A 17,736-nucleotide genomic window follows, 5' to 3' on the forward strand; every position below is an offset into this window, starting at 1 on the left:
CACAAATAACAAATGGTGGCAAGGATGTGGAGAAAAGGGAACCCTCATACATTGCTGGTGGGAATGTAAATTGGTGCACCCACTGTGGAAAACAGTGTGGAGGTTTCTCAAAAGCTAAAAATAGAACTACCATGGGACCTGGCAATTCCACCCTTGGGTATATATACGATAAAAAACCCCACCACTAATTTGAAAAGATACATGCACTCCAACGTTCATAGCAGCATTATTTACAATTGCTAAGACATGGAAGCAACCTAAGTGTCTATCAATAGATGAATGGATAAAAAAAGATGTGGAGTATATACACAATGGAATACTACTCAGCCATAAAAAAGAAACTAGTGAATACAACAAAAAAGAAGCAGGCTCACAGATATAGAAAACAAACTAGTGGTAACCAGTGGGGAGAGGGAAGTGGGGAGGGTCAGTATAGGGGTAGTGGATTAAGAGTTGCAAACTATTAGGTATAAAATAAGCAAAAGGATATATTGTACAACACAGGGAAAATAGCTAATATTTTATAATAACTATTATACAAATTAAATAAAACCTTTAAATATTGTGAATCACTATATTGTATACCTGTAACGTATAATATTGTACAGCAAATATTCTTCAATTAAAAAAATAATAAAATGCAAAAAAACCCCACAAACCTTAATGGTTAGGACTATGTTGTCTTCACGTGAGCTGCCTAAATTTGAAACCAGGATCTGTCACTTCGTTAGCTATGTGACCTTGAACAAGTTCCTTAACCTCCCTCAGCCTCAGTTTAACTGTAAAATGTAAACATCACCTATTTTTATCGCTTATTCTTTTTGAATTTTTTTTTTAATCATTCTGTCTTGATTCTTGTTTGTCTCAATATTTTTTCTCAGTCTCAGTGGAATTTTCACCTCTCCAAACTAATTTTCATAAGTTAGTCCTTGGATAGCTTAATTTCCCTATCCAGACTTCGTTTCTATACCTTCTCACTCCATGACTTTAAAAATCATGTGTATGTTAGTGATTTCCAAACATACTGCTCCTGTTGCAATATTTTTCCTGAACTCCAAACTTATGTATCCAACTAACAAGTTGATATTCTGACTTAAATGCCTTTTACGTGGCTCATACTTAACACGGCCCAAAGCAAACTTTTTAAAAAAATGATTTTCAGTCCTTCAAAACTTAATCCAAGTTACCATCATTTTTTACTTGAATTATTACAGTACTGGTTTGCCTTCTCTCTTCTTCTACCCTTGACCCTCTCCAGTCTATTCATCACACAGCAGTCAAAATGACCTGTTGAACAGTTAAGCCTGATTATATCATTTTGCTAAAAGCCCTTCATAGCTTCCCATTTCATTTGTCATAAATGTTCAAGTTCTTTCTGCATGGGTCAGCAAATTCTTAAAGGGCCAGAGAACAAATATTTTAGGCTTTGCAGGCCAAATAGATTTTGTTGCAACTACAGAACATTACTATGCTATATCTATATGCAAATAGTATTAAGATTCTAAACTGCTATGTCCAACAAAAATCATTGTATTTTCTGAAGTATGCATAAAATTTATAAAACAAACAGTAATAGTTTGGTTTATAATGCTTAATATTTTTCACAGTAGTTTAATAAATATTTGCTGAATAAAATATATAAGTACAAGGCCCAGATTTATACATTTTTACAAAAAAGATTATGGCAAGAACATTAAACTAAAAGTTAAATAATTTCTTCTGTAAAATGTATCAAACAATTAATAGTGGACTTACTTTAGACTACTGATTCTAATTTCCGCACTCTCAGTGAGTTTCTTCATTTCTTCTTTCCACCTACAGGCTGCCTTCTGCTGAGTTGCTAAGAGATGCCTCAGTTCAACCGTGGAATTTCGATTACTGTCTTCCATCTCTCTTAACTGAACTTCAAACCCATGTTCCTTTATTGAAAATTCATGCTCCATCGTACTGATCTAAGGAATAAAATGAACACAGTATTTTTTCTTCTCTGTTTTTCTAGGAGATATACTGATCAATGATATATACAAAAGGAATCTTTTTTTGTGTTTGCGGCATAGAAATATTTGGATGAGAAACCGATATAAAAATTAAGTTTATAATTTGTCTCCATCACAGATGAAGACTTATGCTATTTTATAACATAAATTTAATGAAACCAGAATTATGATGGACTACAAATTTTTCACCACTTTCCCCAACACCTTAAATGCCAGTAGGAAAAAAGTATACTATCTGAAATAAAGCTGCTCTCATCATCTACTTTTACTTTTCTTGCCAGAATCCATAGAAAATACTCATGCTCTCAGTAACTGAGAGTTGGGTTTAAACGGAAGCCATTTATGTTTTTAAAACACAAGAAGTGTTCATTGGTTTATTATAAAGGATACAACTTCCGCACAGTCAAATAGAAGAGACGCACCGAGCAAGGTATGGAGGTACGGGGAGTGCGGAGCTTCCACGCCCTCTCCAAGTATGCCATCCTCCCAGCACTCTGATGTGCTCATGAGAAGCTCATCTTAGAAGTTCCTTAAGTCACTTTTGATTTACATGCTAAAGTTCAGATTGTCTTTCAAAGGGCAGGAATTCCTTTACCACTTCAATTACAGTATAAATGAACAATGTATTTTGTTTTTCAGGAAAAGACTACAGTGATTTTCAGAAACTCATATGGAAATGTCTTCAGTTATTTCTAGGTTATTGATGTCATTATAGTAAAAATACCTTAATGCAGAATGAACATACAAATAAATGCTCTTTGGATACCCTAAAAGCTTTCTCAGCTGGGTTCAGGGAGAGAATTAACCCTAATGTCCTAAAGTACCCAGTGTATGTAGTGAACTGTCTGCTTTTGTATGCAGCTAGAATGAAACTACCTATTACCATACTTCAGGCAATTGAGGAAATAGTTAAATAGTTACAAGAACAATTTCTTTGGTGCACTCTCAGGTCATCTTTATCTTGCTACACTAAAGAAATATTATAAAGAATATCTATCTTGTGATATTCTAATGTGATTTAAAAATGGTGACAGCTGGAATGACTTCTAGTGATTGATTAAATATGGCTGCTTTTAAACTCAAAAAAGAATGAATAAGGAACTCGATTTTACCAATTAAAAAACACCAAAGAAAACTCAGCAACAGCTAAACCCACGGCTCATGGGGGAAAACTGCAAACATCCTGTCCTCACTACCCCTGCTAAATGCAACAACTTCCTAAAACTCTTAAATTTGTTTTCTCAAATGGTACACAAGTAGAAATTTGACTTTATAAACACTGGCACTGGAAAAAACAACTTTGGATTTATTAATTGTGTATTATATTACTGCTGTGCAAGCCTCCTGAAGCTCCGTGACTCTGCTCGATTTAAACAATTTTTGAATTACTGAATTCTACAAATTTAGAATTGAATATCCTTCCCTGCCTCAATCTCCACTTTCTCTGGAGAAGCCATGGTTCTGACATCTTAAGTGGAAGTATTTAATTCTGTCTCTGTCTCTCTCACACATGTATTAAAAACTGATCTATGCATCTATACAGCTTTAACACTCTTCCTGCCTACTTAACTCCCCATTTCCAATTGGAAAATCTATTTGCAGTTTGACAAGCCTTTTTCTACCGTCCTTCATGATAACCTGTCTCTAATTCTACAAGCTTGTATTATGCTACTATTCCCTTCTCTTTCTTTGTTTCTGCCACAATGCCTTCTCATTCTTGGGTCTTTTCACATGTTGTTCCCTTTCTCTGGAATAATCTTTCCCCTCCTGCTTATCTTAGTTATCTCTAGTCAGCTTTTAGAATTCAGCTCAATTATTGATCCTACAGGGAAATTCTCTTACCATCTATCTAGAAAAAGCTCTCATAGTGCCCTACGCTTCTCCTAAAGGGCATTTATTAGTTTGCAAAGATACATTTAAAGTTTTCCCACCTCCATGAAAATAAGTTTTTAAGGATGGGGACCATGTCTTTTTTGTTTACTATTACATTTTCAGCACCTGAATCATAGTAAGGATGTCAAAACGTATCTGTAGACTGAATAAATGATAGCTTTCTGGTATCAAAATTTAGTCTTCAAACAAACCCCAGATCCTTCAGCTGATGCAATTCCGATTGTTAAACTGGACAGGTCTACGCTGATGTTGGAAGGATAAGGACCAAAAACAACCATGTCTTCTATAACAACAAAAGTCCTACTAATGATTCAATTCAGAATGTTGGGTTGGGAAAAAGGATTTATGGTCTCCTTCCCTTCTTCTTTTGTGTCCTTCCTCTGCAGAAAACTACTCAAAAGTAGACAAGATTGCTAAAAACTATCCATTTCCTAATTTTATGTTTTTATGAGGGGTATTCATACCACAGAGATATGGAGATCCTTTTCAGAAAGAAGGGAGGAGGAGTTAGGAAAAGAGAAAGCTGGGGCAGAAAGGACAGCAGTGGCTTTAAGATCAAATGAAAACTTCATATAATAAGTTGTTAAGGTTCTCAGCCAACCGACCTCTCAACATCCAACTGTCTTGATCTTTTTGGCTCCTTTCAGTTTATCTATGAAAGATCACACTCTTTTTCAAGGAGGAGAAAAGCTGCAAAGTGTAGCACTAGATTCCTATGTTGTCAAAGAAGGAATCGGCTACAAAGGAGAAATTTATCGGACAGCCCTCCTCCATAAAATAGAATTACAGCTATCTAGTTGGTTCAGAACTTTTGTCCCTTATTTACCAATGATTCTTCTCTTAAGCTAGATGCAGACTTGGCACAAAGGGAGCATTTTTGGTAGATAAGCTTTCTGTCATCTTTTTGTTTTCCAAGAAACATCAGTTACTATCCTGAATGGTTAAAGATAGAACAGGTGCAGTATCAAGTGGGGAAATTCATCATTAATAGTTTTTAGTTATTAATCCATATGAAATTTAAAACATAAGATGAAGATTTAACATTTTTTCACTGAAGTACATTGACTTTTAAAAAAATTATGTAAATGTTTCAGTGTGGCAACTTTCAAGCATACACAAAATAGAAAGACTATTACAATGAATCTCTATACGCTTATCACCCAGCTTCTATAATCATCAAACCGATAGCCACTCCTGTTCTATCTATAATCCTACCCACTTTTCTCTGCCAAGATTTATTTCTCTCTCTCTTACAATGAAGTACATGAATCTTAAGGATACAACCAACTTTTACATGTATACTGACATACCAGAGTCACAACCCAGATTTAGGTACCACAGGAGGCTCTCTCACATGCCCTTCTAATCAATATTCACCCACCTACAATGTAACCATTATTCTGATCCCATCCTTATAGGTAATTATGTCCATTCTTCACTTTCATATAATGAAATTAATAGACTATAAGCTTTTTTATGTCTGGCTTGGCTTCTTTGTCCAACATTATGTCTGTGAGACTCACCCACCATTGCTTATAGACATAGTTCATTTTTTTCTTCTATTCCCATACATGAACATACCACAGTTTATTTATATCATCTCATGTTGATGGACATTTGAGTTATTTTCAGTGTTTTGATATGATTAAAACTTCTATGGATATTCTTATACACATGTTTTGATGAACACAAGCACTCATACCTGTTGGGTATGTAGCCAGTATTATTATTATTTGGCATAGTATGCATGTATGTCCAGCTTTAAAAGATACTGCCAAATGGTGGTTGTACCAATTTACACTCCCCAAAATAACATGAAACTACCAGCTGTTTTACAACTTTGTCAACACTTGATATTGTCAGTTTTAAAATTTTAGTCATTCTGGTAGCTATGCAGTAGTACCTCATTATAGGTTTAATTATATTTCCCTGACAGATAATGAAGTTGAACATTTTTTCATATATTCTCTTTTATAAAGCATCTATTTAATTCCTTTGCCCATTTTTGGAAATGGGGTGTCTGTTTTCTCCTGATTGTTAAATGTTTTTTTCCTTATTAATTATTTCCTTATTAATTGGTGAAAGTTTTTATATTCTAGAAATGAATCCTTTTTTTTGGTTGTATGTATTATAAATTCTTTCTTCCACTTTTCACTCTCTCAATGGTGTCTCTTTTGGATGACTTAAAAATCTTAATTTAAATGAAATCCAATTCATCTATCTTTTCATTATAATCAATTCTCTTTGTGTTGTTTAAGAAATTCTTTCTTAAGGTCATGAAGATTTTCTCCTTAAGTTCCATCATTTAATATTTCACATTTAGGTCTACAAGACAGCTCAAATTAATTTAAATGTATGGTGTGATATAGGGGTCAAGGTTTATTTTTAAAATATGGACCCAGTTGATCTATTATTATTTTAGCATGATTTATTGTAAAGATCTAGCATTATTTGTCATAAAGATAATTCTTTCCCTATTGAACTTCCATGGTGCCTTTGTTATAAATGAGGTGATTATGAAAAGTGGGTTTGTTCCTGGACTTTATTTTGTTCCATTGATCAGGTCGATTATTCTTATATAGATTACACACTATCTTAATTCCTATACCTTTATATCAAGTCTTGATGTCTGGTAGTATGACTTTGCCCCTTTGTTTTTCAAAGATTTCTCATAGTCTAAAGCACAAAGCACAAGCTTCTTTGCATCTGTAAGGGTCTCTTTTTCAGAGTTCAAGCTTTTATAAATAATCACAGTGTTTGATACTTGCAAAAGGAGGCATTCAATAAATATACACTGATATGAATTAGGTTGGAATGTGAGTTCTTATGAGAGCTCATAATAACAAGAAAAAAGTGAAACACTAATGTTACCACCCCATATCCTTACTACGAAACTGGAAAATATAGAGCTTTATCATAAAGAGTTAATGCCACTTTTTACAAAAGTCACGTGGAATGGGGAAAGGCAAGCAACATGTTGATGGTGATACCTGTGCTTGAAACTCCCTCAAACAGGTTATCATGTTCCTATTGCCAAACCATGTAAGCATTAGAGTAAAGAAGGGGGGAAAGAGAGAGAAAATAAAAGGGAATTTTCTTCCAGAGATTTTTGTCCCTTGCTTTCTTCCTGTCATGGAATTTTTAGACTACCTATGAGGGGTTCTCAGAGCATACTGACGTACCATCCGCTATATAGCTAGTTTTAAGAGTTCTATTTTCGAGAGGCTATTATGGAGGGAAAAGAGAGGACGGCAGTCCGTGAAGTTATCTAATCTATAGTTTTGCTAGCACTGCTTAAATTGCTTTGGCAGGAATATCAGTGCATTTCATGGTTGGAAAAGAACTTTTTTGTGTGTGAATAGTGAAAGCAATCATTTTCAAGTATGCTTGCCAAGTTCTACAATAAAGAAAAGACTGGCTAACACTCTGCATTATGATTTAGTGCTATCTGATGAGAAGGCAAAAAAAAAAAAAAAAAGACCTTAAAAATGTTCTACTAGGTCTCTGTAAATATTCTCTATATTTTGATTTTCACAAGTACACATTTAATTCTAACTAGTTTTGAACACACCTTTAATTTGGCTTTTTTTTGAGCCTCGAGAGCAATCTTTCTTAAATCCTCAGTCTGTTTCTGTAACTGTTCATTTTCCTGCTGAAGTTTCAGCCTTTGTTCACTGACAAATCCACAGTTCTCTCTCTCAGACTCCAATACATTTTGAAGTTTCTGAATCATTTCTTGGCAACGTGATATCTCTTCCGAGGAACTGAATAAAAAAAACAAAACAAAAGGAACCTTTAAACTTAATGAAATGCAATAGAAGTCAAGAAGTCTGTCTATATTTTATACTGTAGACCTGTTTTCTTTGTTCTTAGCCATTTCTCTTCACTATAGACTTAAACTACGTGGTTTCACAACGTTACGTTACACGAGGCAAGTACGTTCAATTTAAGCAATCTTAACTAAGAATAGATAAGCTGAACTGTTATCACTCACCTAGAAAGTCAATGTGAAACCTCTTTCAAATTTTTACGAACACTGAGAATCACTGTGTAAAGAGGACTTCAAGGGGACAAACTAAAGCTAATGGTGAGGAAGGTACAGTAGGTAATAGTCAAAACTCCTTTCATTATCAATCAACTCTGTAGGAAGACATTAGCTGACTACAATAAATTATGAATTATAATAAGACCCAATTCATATTTTCCTGTTACATGTCTTAGAAACGGTTTTTATAAACTTCTAGTTGTATAAACTTCTTGTTTTATCACAGGTTAAATAGGTTATATTTCTGGAACTTTCTCAACAATGGATTATTGAGTGACACAACCTCCAGACATGTATCTTGTTTCAATATGCTGCTAATTTTTATTCCTATCTTTTAAATTTCCATCTTTTCAATCCCAGATAATCAAATACTGTGAACATTCCTTGGTCAATAGGTGTCACAGGGAATATAGAAGGTCCTTTACCCCCATAATACTTGTAGCCCCTTCTTTCCTATCTCAACCTTGGCTTATTCCTAATGAAATGATGGATCTAGGCAATGATCCTCAAAAAATGCTCAAGTCAGAGAGATGCTGAGATCAAAAACAATGACACATTATGTGCTTCCAAACAGGAGTCCAAAATATTACCATTTATAAAGCATTCTTACAAAAAAAGTGAAAGCTGAATCAGATCAAGCCTCTTGATTTAGTTGTTAGTTTTTAGGAACTGCATGGGGCAGGAAATAAGGTAAATGACACCACATATATGCATATAGGTAGAGGAAACTCTACAATACTAACAACCCAGTTTTCCAACAAATTATTTATAAGAAAAAGATAGAGAAAGGAGGAGATTCTTAGAGGAAAAAAAATATATATATCCATCCCCATATGTACACATACACACACACACACCACCTTTCCTTTATCCATTCTTCTGTCAACAGACACTTAAGTTGTTTCCATATCTTGGTTATTGTCAATAATACTGACTGCAATGAACATGGGAGTGCGGATATCTCTTTGAAACAATGATTTTGTTGCCTTTGGATCTATACCCAGAAATAGGATTGTTGGCTTATATGGTAGTTCTATTTTTCATGTTTTGAGGCACCTTCATACTGTTTTCCATAGTGGCTGTACTAATTTACATTTTCACCAACAGCGTAGAAGCATTCTCCCTTCTCCACATTCTTGCCAACACTTGTTATCTTTTGTCCTTTTGACAAAGGCCATCCTAACAGATGTGAGGTAATACCTCACTGTGGGTTTGATTTGCATTTCCCTGATAATAAGTGATGATGAATACCTTTTGATATATCTATTGGCTATCTAAGTCTTCTTCTGGGAAAAATCTGTTCAGGTCTTTTGCCTAATTTATGTGTTTTTTTCTTCTTTCGTTTTTTTTTTTTCTTTTTTACTCTTGAGTTGTTAAGTTTCTTACATATTTTGGAAATTAACTCCGTATCAGATGTATTATTGGCAAACAGTTTTCCTATGTCATAGGTTGTCTCTTCACTCTGTTGACTGTTTTCTTTGCTATGCAGAAAGTTCTTAGTTTGATGTAATTCCACTGGTCTATTTTTGCTTTTGTTACCTGTACTTGTGGGGTCATATTCAAAAAAACCGCTGCCAAGACCAATGTCAAGAAGCTTTTTCCCTATGTTTTCTTCCAGTAATTTTATAGTTTCAGAACATACATTTAAGCCTTTAATCCATTATAACCTTATTTTTGTACATGGTGTGACATAAGGGTCCAATTTTTCTTCTTCGTGTGGATATCCAGTTTTCCCAGCAACATTTATTGAACAGACTATCCTTTCTCCATGTGTGTTCTTGGCACCCCTGTCAAAGATCTATTGACTACAAATGTGTGTATTTATTTCTGCACTCTCTACTCTGTGCCATAATCTATACATCTGTTTCATGCCAGTATTGTACTGTTTTGATTACTAAAGCTTTGTAATATATTTTGAAATTAGGAAGTGTGATGCATCCAGATTTTTGTTCTTGCTCCAGACTGCTTTGGCTATTCAGAGTCTTCTGAGGTTCATTATGAATTTTAGGACTTTTTTCTATTTCTGTGAAAACACCATTGGAAATCTGATAGGGATTTTATTGAATCTATAGATGGCTTTGTGTAGTATGGACATTTTAACATTATTGCTTCATTCAGTTTATAAACACATCTTTATATTTATTTGTGACTTTGTCAACTTACTTCCTCAATGTTTTTTAGATTTCAGTGTACAGGTTTTTCACTTCCTTGGTTATAAATTCATTCTAAGCATTTTATTCTTTTTGGTGGTATTATAAATGGAATTGTTAATCTCTTTTTCATATAGTTTGTTGTTAGTAAATTCATGTATTTGTTCTAATGGCTTTATGGTTGAGTCTCCAGTTTTTAATATATGGGATCATGTCATCTGTAAACAAAGACAATTTTACTTCTCTTCCAATTTAGATACATTTTGTATTTTCTTCTTGTCTAATTTCTCTAAGACATACAGTACTATATTGAATAGAAGTGGCAAGAGTGGGCACTCCTGTCTTTTTCACAATCTTTAAAAAAAAACTTTGTTTTTTACCACTGGGTATGACATTAGTTGTGGGCTTGTTATATATGGCCTTTCCTATGTTGAGGAACATTTCTTCTACATCTAATTTGTTGAGAGTTTTTATTACGAATTATATTTTATGAAATGCTTTTTCTGTATCTATTGAAATGATCATACGAATTTTATCCCTCATTCTTTAATGTGGTGTTGTATCACATTTATTGATCTGTGTATGTCAAAAGCATCCTTGCATCCTACATTTTAATCCCACTATGATCCTTTTAATACACTCTTGAATTTTTTTTTTAGGATTTTTGCATTTATGTTCATCAGGAATATTAGCCTGTAATTTTATTTTCTTATAGTATCTTTGTCTTGCTTTGGTATCAGAGTAATGTTGGCTTCGTAAAATGAGTTTGGAAATGTTCTCTCTTTTTCAATTTTATGAAAGAGTTTAAGAAGGACTGGCATTAAATCTTTAAATGTTTGGTAGAATTCATCAGTGAAGCCACCTGGTTCTGAATGTTTCAAAAATCCAAGGAGGTTTTTGATTACTGATTCAGTCTCCTTAAGAGTAACTGGTCTGTTCAGATTTTCTATTTCTCGTATGGTTGTATGTTTCTAGTAATTTATCCATTTCTTCATGGTTGTCCTACTTGTTGGCATATCATTGTTCATAGTAGTCTCCTATGGTCCTTTATATTTGTGTGGTATCAGTGGTAATGTGTCCTCTTTTATTTCTGATTTTTATTTATTGAGTTTTTTCTCTTTTTTTCTTAGTCTAGTTACAGGGTTGTCAATTTTGTTTATCTTTTTAAAACACCGAGTCTTAGTTTGGTTGATCTTTTCTATTTTTTAAAAAAATTCTCTATTTCTGCTCTAATCTTTGTCATTTCCTTCCTTCTCCTAACTTTGGGCTTAGTTTTTCCTTCTTTTTCTAGGTCCTTAAGGTGTAAAGTTGGGTTGTTTATTTGACATCTTTCTTTTCTTAATGTAGGGCATTTATCACTGTAAACTTTCTTTTAAGAACTGGTTTTGCTGCATCCCATAAGTTTGGTATATTTTGTTTCTATTTTTGTTTGTCTCAAGATATTTATTGATTTCCTGTTTGATTTCTTCTTTGACCCACTGGTCGCTCAGGAGTGTGATATTTAATTTCCACCTATTTGTTAATTTTTCAATTTTTCTCCTGTTACTGCATTTCAGTTTCATACCATTGTGATTGGAAAAGATACTTGATATAATTTCAATCTTCTTAAATTTGCTAAGACTTACATTGTGGCCTATCATATGATCTATTCTGGAGAATGTTCTGTGCATGCTTGAGAAGAATGTGCACTGTGTTGCTGTTGTATAGAATGTTGTTAGGTCTATTTGTTCTTTAGCATTGCTCAAATGTGCTGTTTTCTTATTGATTTTCTGTCTGGATGATCTACCTATTGTTGAAAGTGAGGTATTGAAGTTCCTTAGTATCATTGTTTGCTCTCTATTTCTCCCTTCAGTTGTTAATATTTGCTTTATTATACTTAGGTGCTCTGATGTTGAGTGCATATAGTGTTATGATTGCTATCTTCTCTTGACAAATTAACCCTTTTATCATTATAAAATGACCATCTTTGGTCTTGTGACAGTTTTTTACTTAAAGTCTACTTTGATATAAGACACCCTGCTATTTTTTGGGTACCTATTTGCATGGACTATCTTTTGCCATCCTGTAACTGTTAGTCTATGTGTTTCCTCATATTTAAAATCAGTCCCTGGTAGGCAGTGTATAGCTGGAACTTGATTTTTAATCCATTGAGCCTCTCTATGTATTTTGATTGGAGAATTTAATCCACTTACATTAAAAGTCATTATTAATAGGTAAGGACATAACTATTGCCATATTGTTAATTGTTTTCTGTTTTGTAGTTCCTTGGTTCCTTTATTACTATTTTGTTGTCTTCTTGTTGATTTTTGTACTATGCTTTCATTCCCTTATCGTTTGTGTACCTATTACACATTTTTTCTCTGTGATTGGCATAAGGCTTACATGAAACATCTTAGAGTTAGTCTATTTTAACCTGGTAACAACTTAACTTCAATCACATAACAATCTCTACAAATTTACTTCTCTGCTCTCTCACATTTTATGTTATTGATGTATAATTTACAACTTTTTATACTGTATATCCATTGACACATTATTGTACCTACTGTTATTCAAAAAATTTATCTTTTAACTTCTATACCAGAGTTAAAATTGATTATGTACCACCATTACAGTGTTAGAGTATTCTGAATTTGACTATATCCTTATCTTTACGACTAAAGGTTTATACTTTCATGTTTTTACATTGCTAATTAGTGTCCTTTCATTTCAACTTGAAAAACTCCCTTTATTATTTCTTGTACAGTAAGTCTAGTGTGATGAACTTCCTTTTGATCTCTTTTTTTCTGGGAAAGTTTTTATCTCTACTTTGTTTCTGATGGAGAGCTTTGCTGAGTATAGTATTCTTGGTTCCTAGTTTTTTCTTTCAGCACTTTGAATATATTATGCCACTCTCTCTTGGCCTGCAAGATTTCTTCTGAGAAATCCATTGATAGTTTTATGCAGGGGTGGAGGGAGTCCCTTGTATGTGATGAGTCCCTTTTCTCTTTCTGTTTTCAAATTCTTTTTTCTTTGACTTTTGACATTATGATTATAATGTGTCAAATGAAGCTCTTGATGTTCACTCTATTTGTTGTTCTTTGGTCATCATGGATCTGGATGTTCATTCATTACTCTCCCCAGATTTGGGAAGTTTTCTGTTATTATTTCTTTAAATAAACTTTCTACCCCTTTCTCATACTTTGCTCCTTCCAGGATTTTCATCATGTGGATACTGATTCACTTCAAGATGTCTCATAAATCATGTAGGTTTTCTTCACTCTTTTTTCATTCTTTTTTCTTTTCTTCTCACTGCATGATTTCAAATGACCAGTCTTTGAGTTTACTGATTTTTCTTCTGCATGACCAAGTCTGCTGATAAAGCTCTCTGTTGAATTTTTTCAGTTCAATCACTGTATTCTTCAGCTCTAGGATTTCTGATTGGTTCTTTTATGGTTTCAATTTCTTTGTTAAACGTCTCATTTTGTTCATGTATTGTTCTCCTGATTTCATGTAGTTGACCATCTGTGTTCATTAAGCTCCTTAAGACAATTATTTTTAATTTTTTGTCTAGAAGTTCATGGATCTCCATTTGTTTTGCATTGATTACTAGAGCCTTATTAGTTTTCTTTGGTGGTGTCATGTTTGCTTGATTCTTTGTTGCTATCTGTGCATTTGAAGGAGCAGACTCCTCTTCCAGTCTTTAGACTGGTTCTGGCAGCTAAAGACCTTCTCCTGTCTTGTCTCAGAACTGATGGGACTGCCTCTGGGATCACAGCTAAGTGGGACTGAAACCATGTCATGTGGTTGTTGCCAGGTCCATGGTTGGCAGACCTGTAACCAGGGGCGCAGTCAGGTGTTGTGTCTGTTAGGATTCTAAGGTGCTCCTGTCATGTTCACTGGGCTGGCCTATGGGCAGGCAGAACTGCTTCTGGACTGTGGTAGGGTGGGACTAGAGCTGGGTCACAGACTGCTTCAGGGGTCATAGTCAGGTCTGAGGCCTGTAATGGGGGCATCTACAAGAGTGGCTTCTGCTGGGTCCCTTGGGTGAATCCCTGGCCATGTAAGACTGCCTCAAACTGTGGTAGAACAGGGCTGGATCCATGTCTTGTGGCTTTTGTTGGGTGTGCAGTCTGGTCCGTCACTGGCAGACTTGTTACCAGGGGCACAGTCAGGTGTGGCTTCCAATGGGTCCATTAGTGCTCCCGTGAGGTTACTGGGCTGGTTCCTGGATGGGCAGCATTATGTTCAGGCTGCAGGAGAGTGGAACTGGAGCTGGGTAATGGGAATGCTTTGGCGGCCACAGCCAGGTCTGAGGTTGGCAGGCCTATTACTGAGAGTACCTATAAGGGTTCCTTGGGAAGAGGCTAGGTGTGGGATTGGGCAAGGAGGGCTGGAGCCAAATCCACAGGAAGATGGGGCTGCTTGGGGTTCATAGATGGGACCACAGTTGGAGGGCCTGTCACTGGTGTGCAGGCCTGCCTCCTCATTTTTGGGCTCCACTAAGGCTTTGCAACCTCCTACCTGGATTCCAGTGCTCCCACAAAGGCATTTTTGTCTATGGATGCCTGCCAAATATTTGTTTCTGTGGAGAGACATGGGCTGGGGACCTCCTATTCTGCCATACTGCTGATATAATTCCTCTTTTAAAATAACTATTAAACATATTCTGTAACAGAGATCAAAACTTCATTCAACTTAAGTAAGTTTTACTATAATAAGTAATACTCTGGGGGGAAAAGGTAGAGAAATATTCAGAATGGATAGGCCAGATTATAAATCTATCATTTTAATAGACAATGTAATAAATACAAATGATGGATTATTACTGAATATTCAATACCTCTAAACTGAGTATAAAAGCAATAATTATAAGCAAGCTACTGTAATAGCTGCATAGTTAGTATGAAAAAAATGATCTTATGAACATCCTATTTAACTGCCAGAAACAAGAAACTTAAAATAAAATGGTACAGTACTGTATCTTTTCTTCCTGAAGAAATTAGTTTTCAAAAATAATCTTGAAAAGAAATTCTATTTGGTGCTAAAAAGTCTTTTTTCAACACAAGAAATAATTATGAGTCCTATAAAAACTAAAAAAATCTCAAAAATTGTATGAATTCTGAAAATCCAAAAGAATAACTTACTTTATTTCAAGTTGTTTGATTTTATTTTCTGCTGTCTTAAGTCTTAGCTGAAGATCATCTTTTGAACGTTCGGCAACCAGGCATCTTTGGTGCATTTCTTCTAGTTTTCTGTAATCATTTTCATTTATTCTGCCTTCAAGGTAAATCTGCAGAAGAGGCTTATATGTATATTACTTTGCACAAGGAAATTATCTTAAGAAATTATACAGTTTAGAAACTGAAATAAATGATGAGAAATAAAAACTCATGATCATGTGTTCATCTGTCCCATTATAACATTAGAATATAACAATAATTAATTTTGGTTGTTTCACATTTACAAAATAAAATGCTGAAAACTGACAAATAAAGTAATTGCTTATTTTTTGAAATTATTCAGGCTCATTATACTATTCAAATAGTTTTAATAAATGCTAGAAAGAAATATAAAATAGCTGAAACTAAAAAAATACTCTACATGTTATCACTTGGAGACAACTGCTTTGATTCTTTGATGACCACTTTTAAGACAATTCTGTATTGCAATATTCAAAAGTACAGACACATACTGTGGTGCAATGAGTAGAACTATCTGAAAGTGAGTCCAGAATCTCTAGGTTAACCAGACAACGATCTAGCTGAAATGGGGGTTTCCCCTTCCCTAGCAGAAGTGGTTGTATTCAAGCTCTGCTTCCTGTGAGACTGGGCTTCCACCTATGACAGAGAGGCTGTAGCATCCCATGAACTGCAAGGTCTCCAGGTGCTAGGCAGTTCACATTTTCAGACACACCCTACACACAGGTACCCTCCAATCCAGAATGCTTGGCCAAGTAACCTGTGTTTCCTCGCACTGACAAGACTGCTTTGTCACTCCTGCTCTACAAAAAGACAGAGTATCAAAATGTCAATGTCCTGCTACTAAAATACAGACCTATACTGCAGGACCAGCAGTATTTTGACTATAGCATACTTGTCTGTGGAAAACTGGGAAAAGAGAAAGCTGTGACTTCTCTTTACCTGTTGCCTTTAGTCTTGTAGGTTTTACATTTCCCCAATAAAGCCTATTCCTTAACCTATGCCATGTGATATTAAAAAAATTCATCCCAAACCCTGATGGCAGGTCCAATCTAAATGGAACCTAGCCCTATTCCATAACAGAGGGAAACTCAGAAGGGATCAACCTTGTAGGAGTGGTGACCATGAATGGCCTACCCTGAACATAATATGCATATTTCTTTTTTTCTTCCCCCACAAATGGGATTATATACTATATTCTCCTTTGTAAATTACTCTTTTATTATCTGATGTTGTCATAATCTTTTATATCAATAATACAGATATAACACATTTTTTTATAACACATAGCTCTTCTTTGAAAATCAAACTCTGACTCTACCATTTACTATTTTTTTAACATTGGGTAAATTACTTAACCTCTCTATGAAAGTTCCTAATGCAGCACCTAAAACACAGTTTGATTTGCTGAATCAAATTTAGCTCTTTTTCTCCCCAAGGTATTTTAAAAGAGTGGGATATTTACTGCTAAATAAAAAGAGTTATCTAAGTAAGAAATAAATTTCAAACTATAGACTTCTTGCAATATTCGTTCTCAAATGTCACTGGGGTAAATATTCTTTCCTAACTGTGATTAAAAATCTGTGTTTTTAAAAAGGTAAAAATCATAGCATTTTATAATTTTTTTGGTTATATATACTTTTTATATTTATAGATGGCCTACACCCAATAAGAGTTGGCAGAAAATTTAAAAAGAAGACAAAATAAAATTTAATATTGGGATGAGGTCTAAGCAAGGAATAGTTACTTTGTAAAATTTATACCTTTAAGTAAAAAGTTCAAATAATGTGGTCACTCTTGTTAAGAAATGTATACAGGCAATACCAGTACTTAAATGCAGATTCTGATAATATTCCAAGCAAATAAAAGCACTCACCAGGAGAATACTTATAATATAGGGGTTGCTAGTAGATAGTATGATGAAAGCAGACAGTAATGCTGAATACTTGCAGTTGGGTTTTAGGTAGTTATTTTTTCCTTTTTCTCTTTACCTTTTCTAGTTCTTCTTCCACTGCTTTTTTCTCCCTAATGCCTCGTTCAATTTGGCCTTGTTTTTCAGCACACTCCTATAAATTCAAATCATGGTGTAAATAAATATATTTGTAAAACCTTAAGAAAAATGGGGAAAAACAGAAAGGAAGATGATACGTTCATAATAAGAATACCACACTTACCCTATTTGTATAGCAGGACCATATTGATTATTAGGGAAAAAAAACAAAAATGAAAAACTCAAATCTTCAAAGAACTACCTATCTCAGGATTTCAGAGATCACCTCTGGCATAGAATGCCAAGAAGTTCTAAGTAAACATACTAGATGGAAAACAGAGGCTGAGGGATTCTGGGGAGAAAAAAATAAATGAGACCCCTTTCTCATATTACAGTTTTCCTTTTCATATACTCTTACCACATATTTTAAAAGGCAACAAAGAACTAGACAGTGACACAACACCATAATGGCCTAAAAGAT

General features: G+C 34.4%; 1 protein-coding gene across 1 annotated transcript in view; it reads right to left on the minus strand.

Moving 5' to 3' along the window:
* The window catches only part of SCLT1 (sodium channel and clathrin linker 1), a 254,147-nt gene that overhangs the window by 74,481 nt on the left and 161,930 nt on the right, over positions 1 to 17,736 (minus strand). The window contains exons 15-18 of the mRNA XM_024745118.1: positions 17,257 to 17,331; positions 15,212 to 15,357; positions 7,462 to 7,654; positions 1,756 to 1,952 (exon numbers count right to left, since the gene is read on the minus strand). Of these exons, the coding sequence (XP_024600886.1) occupies positions 1,756 to 1,952; positions 7,462 to 7,654; positions 15,212 to 15,357; positions 17,257 to 17,331 (611 nt within the window). The remainder of the gene's footprint in view (positions 1 to 1,755; positions 1,953 to 7,461; positions 7,655 to 15,211; positions 15,358 to 17,256; positions 17,332 to 17,736) is intronic.

Source organism: Neophocaena asiaeorientalis, unplaced genomic scaffold (assembly GCF_003031525.2).
Source record: "Neophocaena asiaeorientalis asiaeorientalis breed wild unplaced genomic scaffold, Neophocaena_asiaeorientalis_V1.1 scaffold65, whole genome shotgun sequence".
Taxonomy (NCBI): Eukaryota; Metazoa; Chordata; class Mammalia; order Artiodactyla; family Phocoenidae; genus Neophocaena; species Neophocaena asiaeorientalis.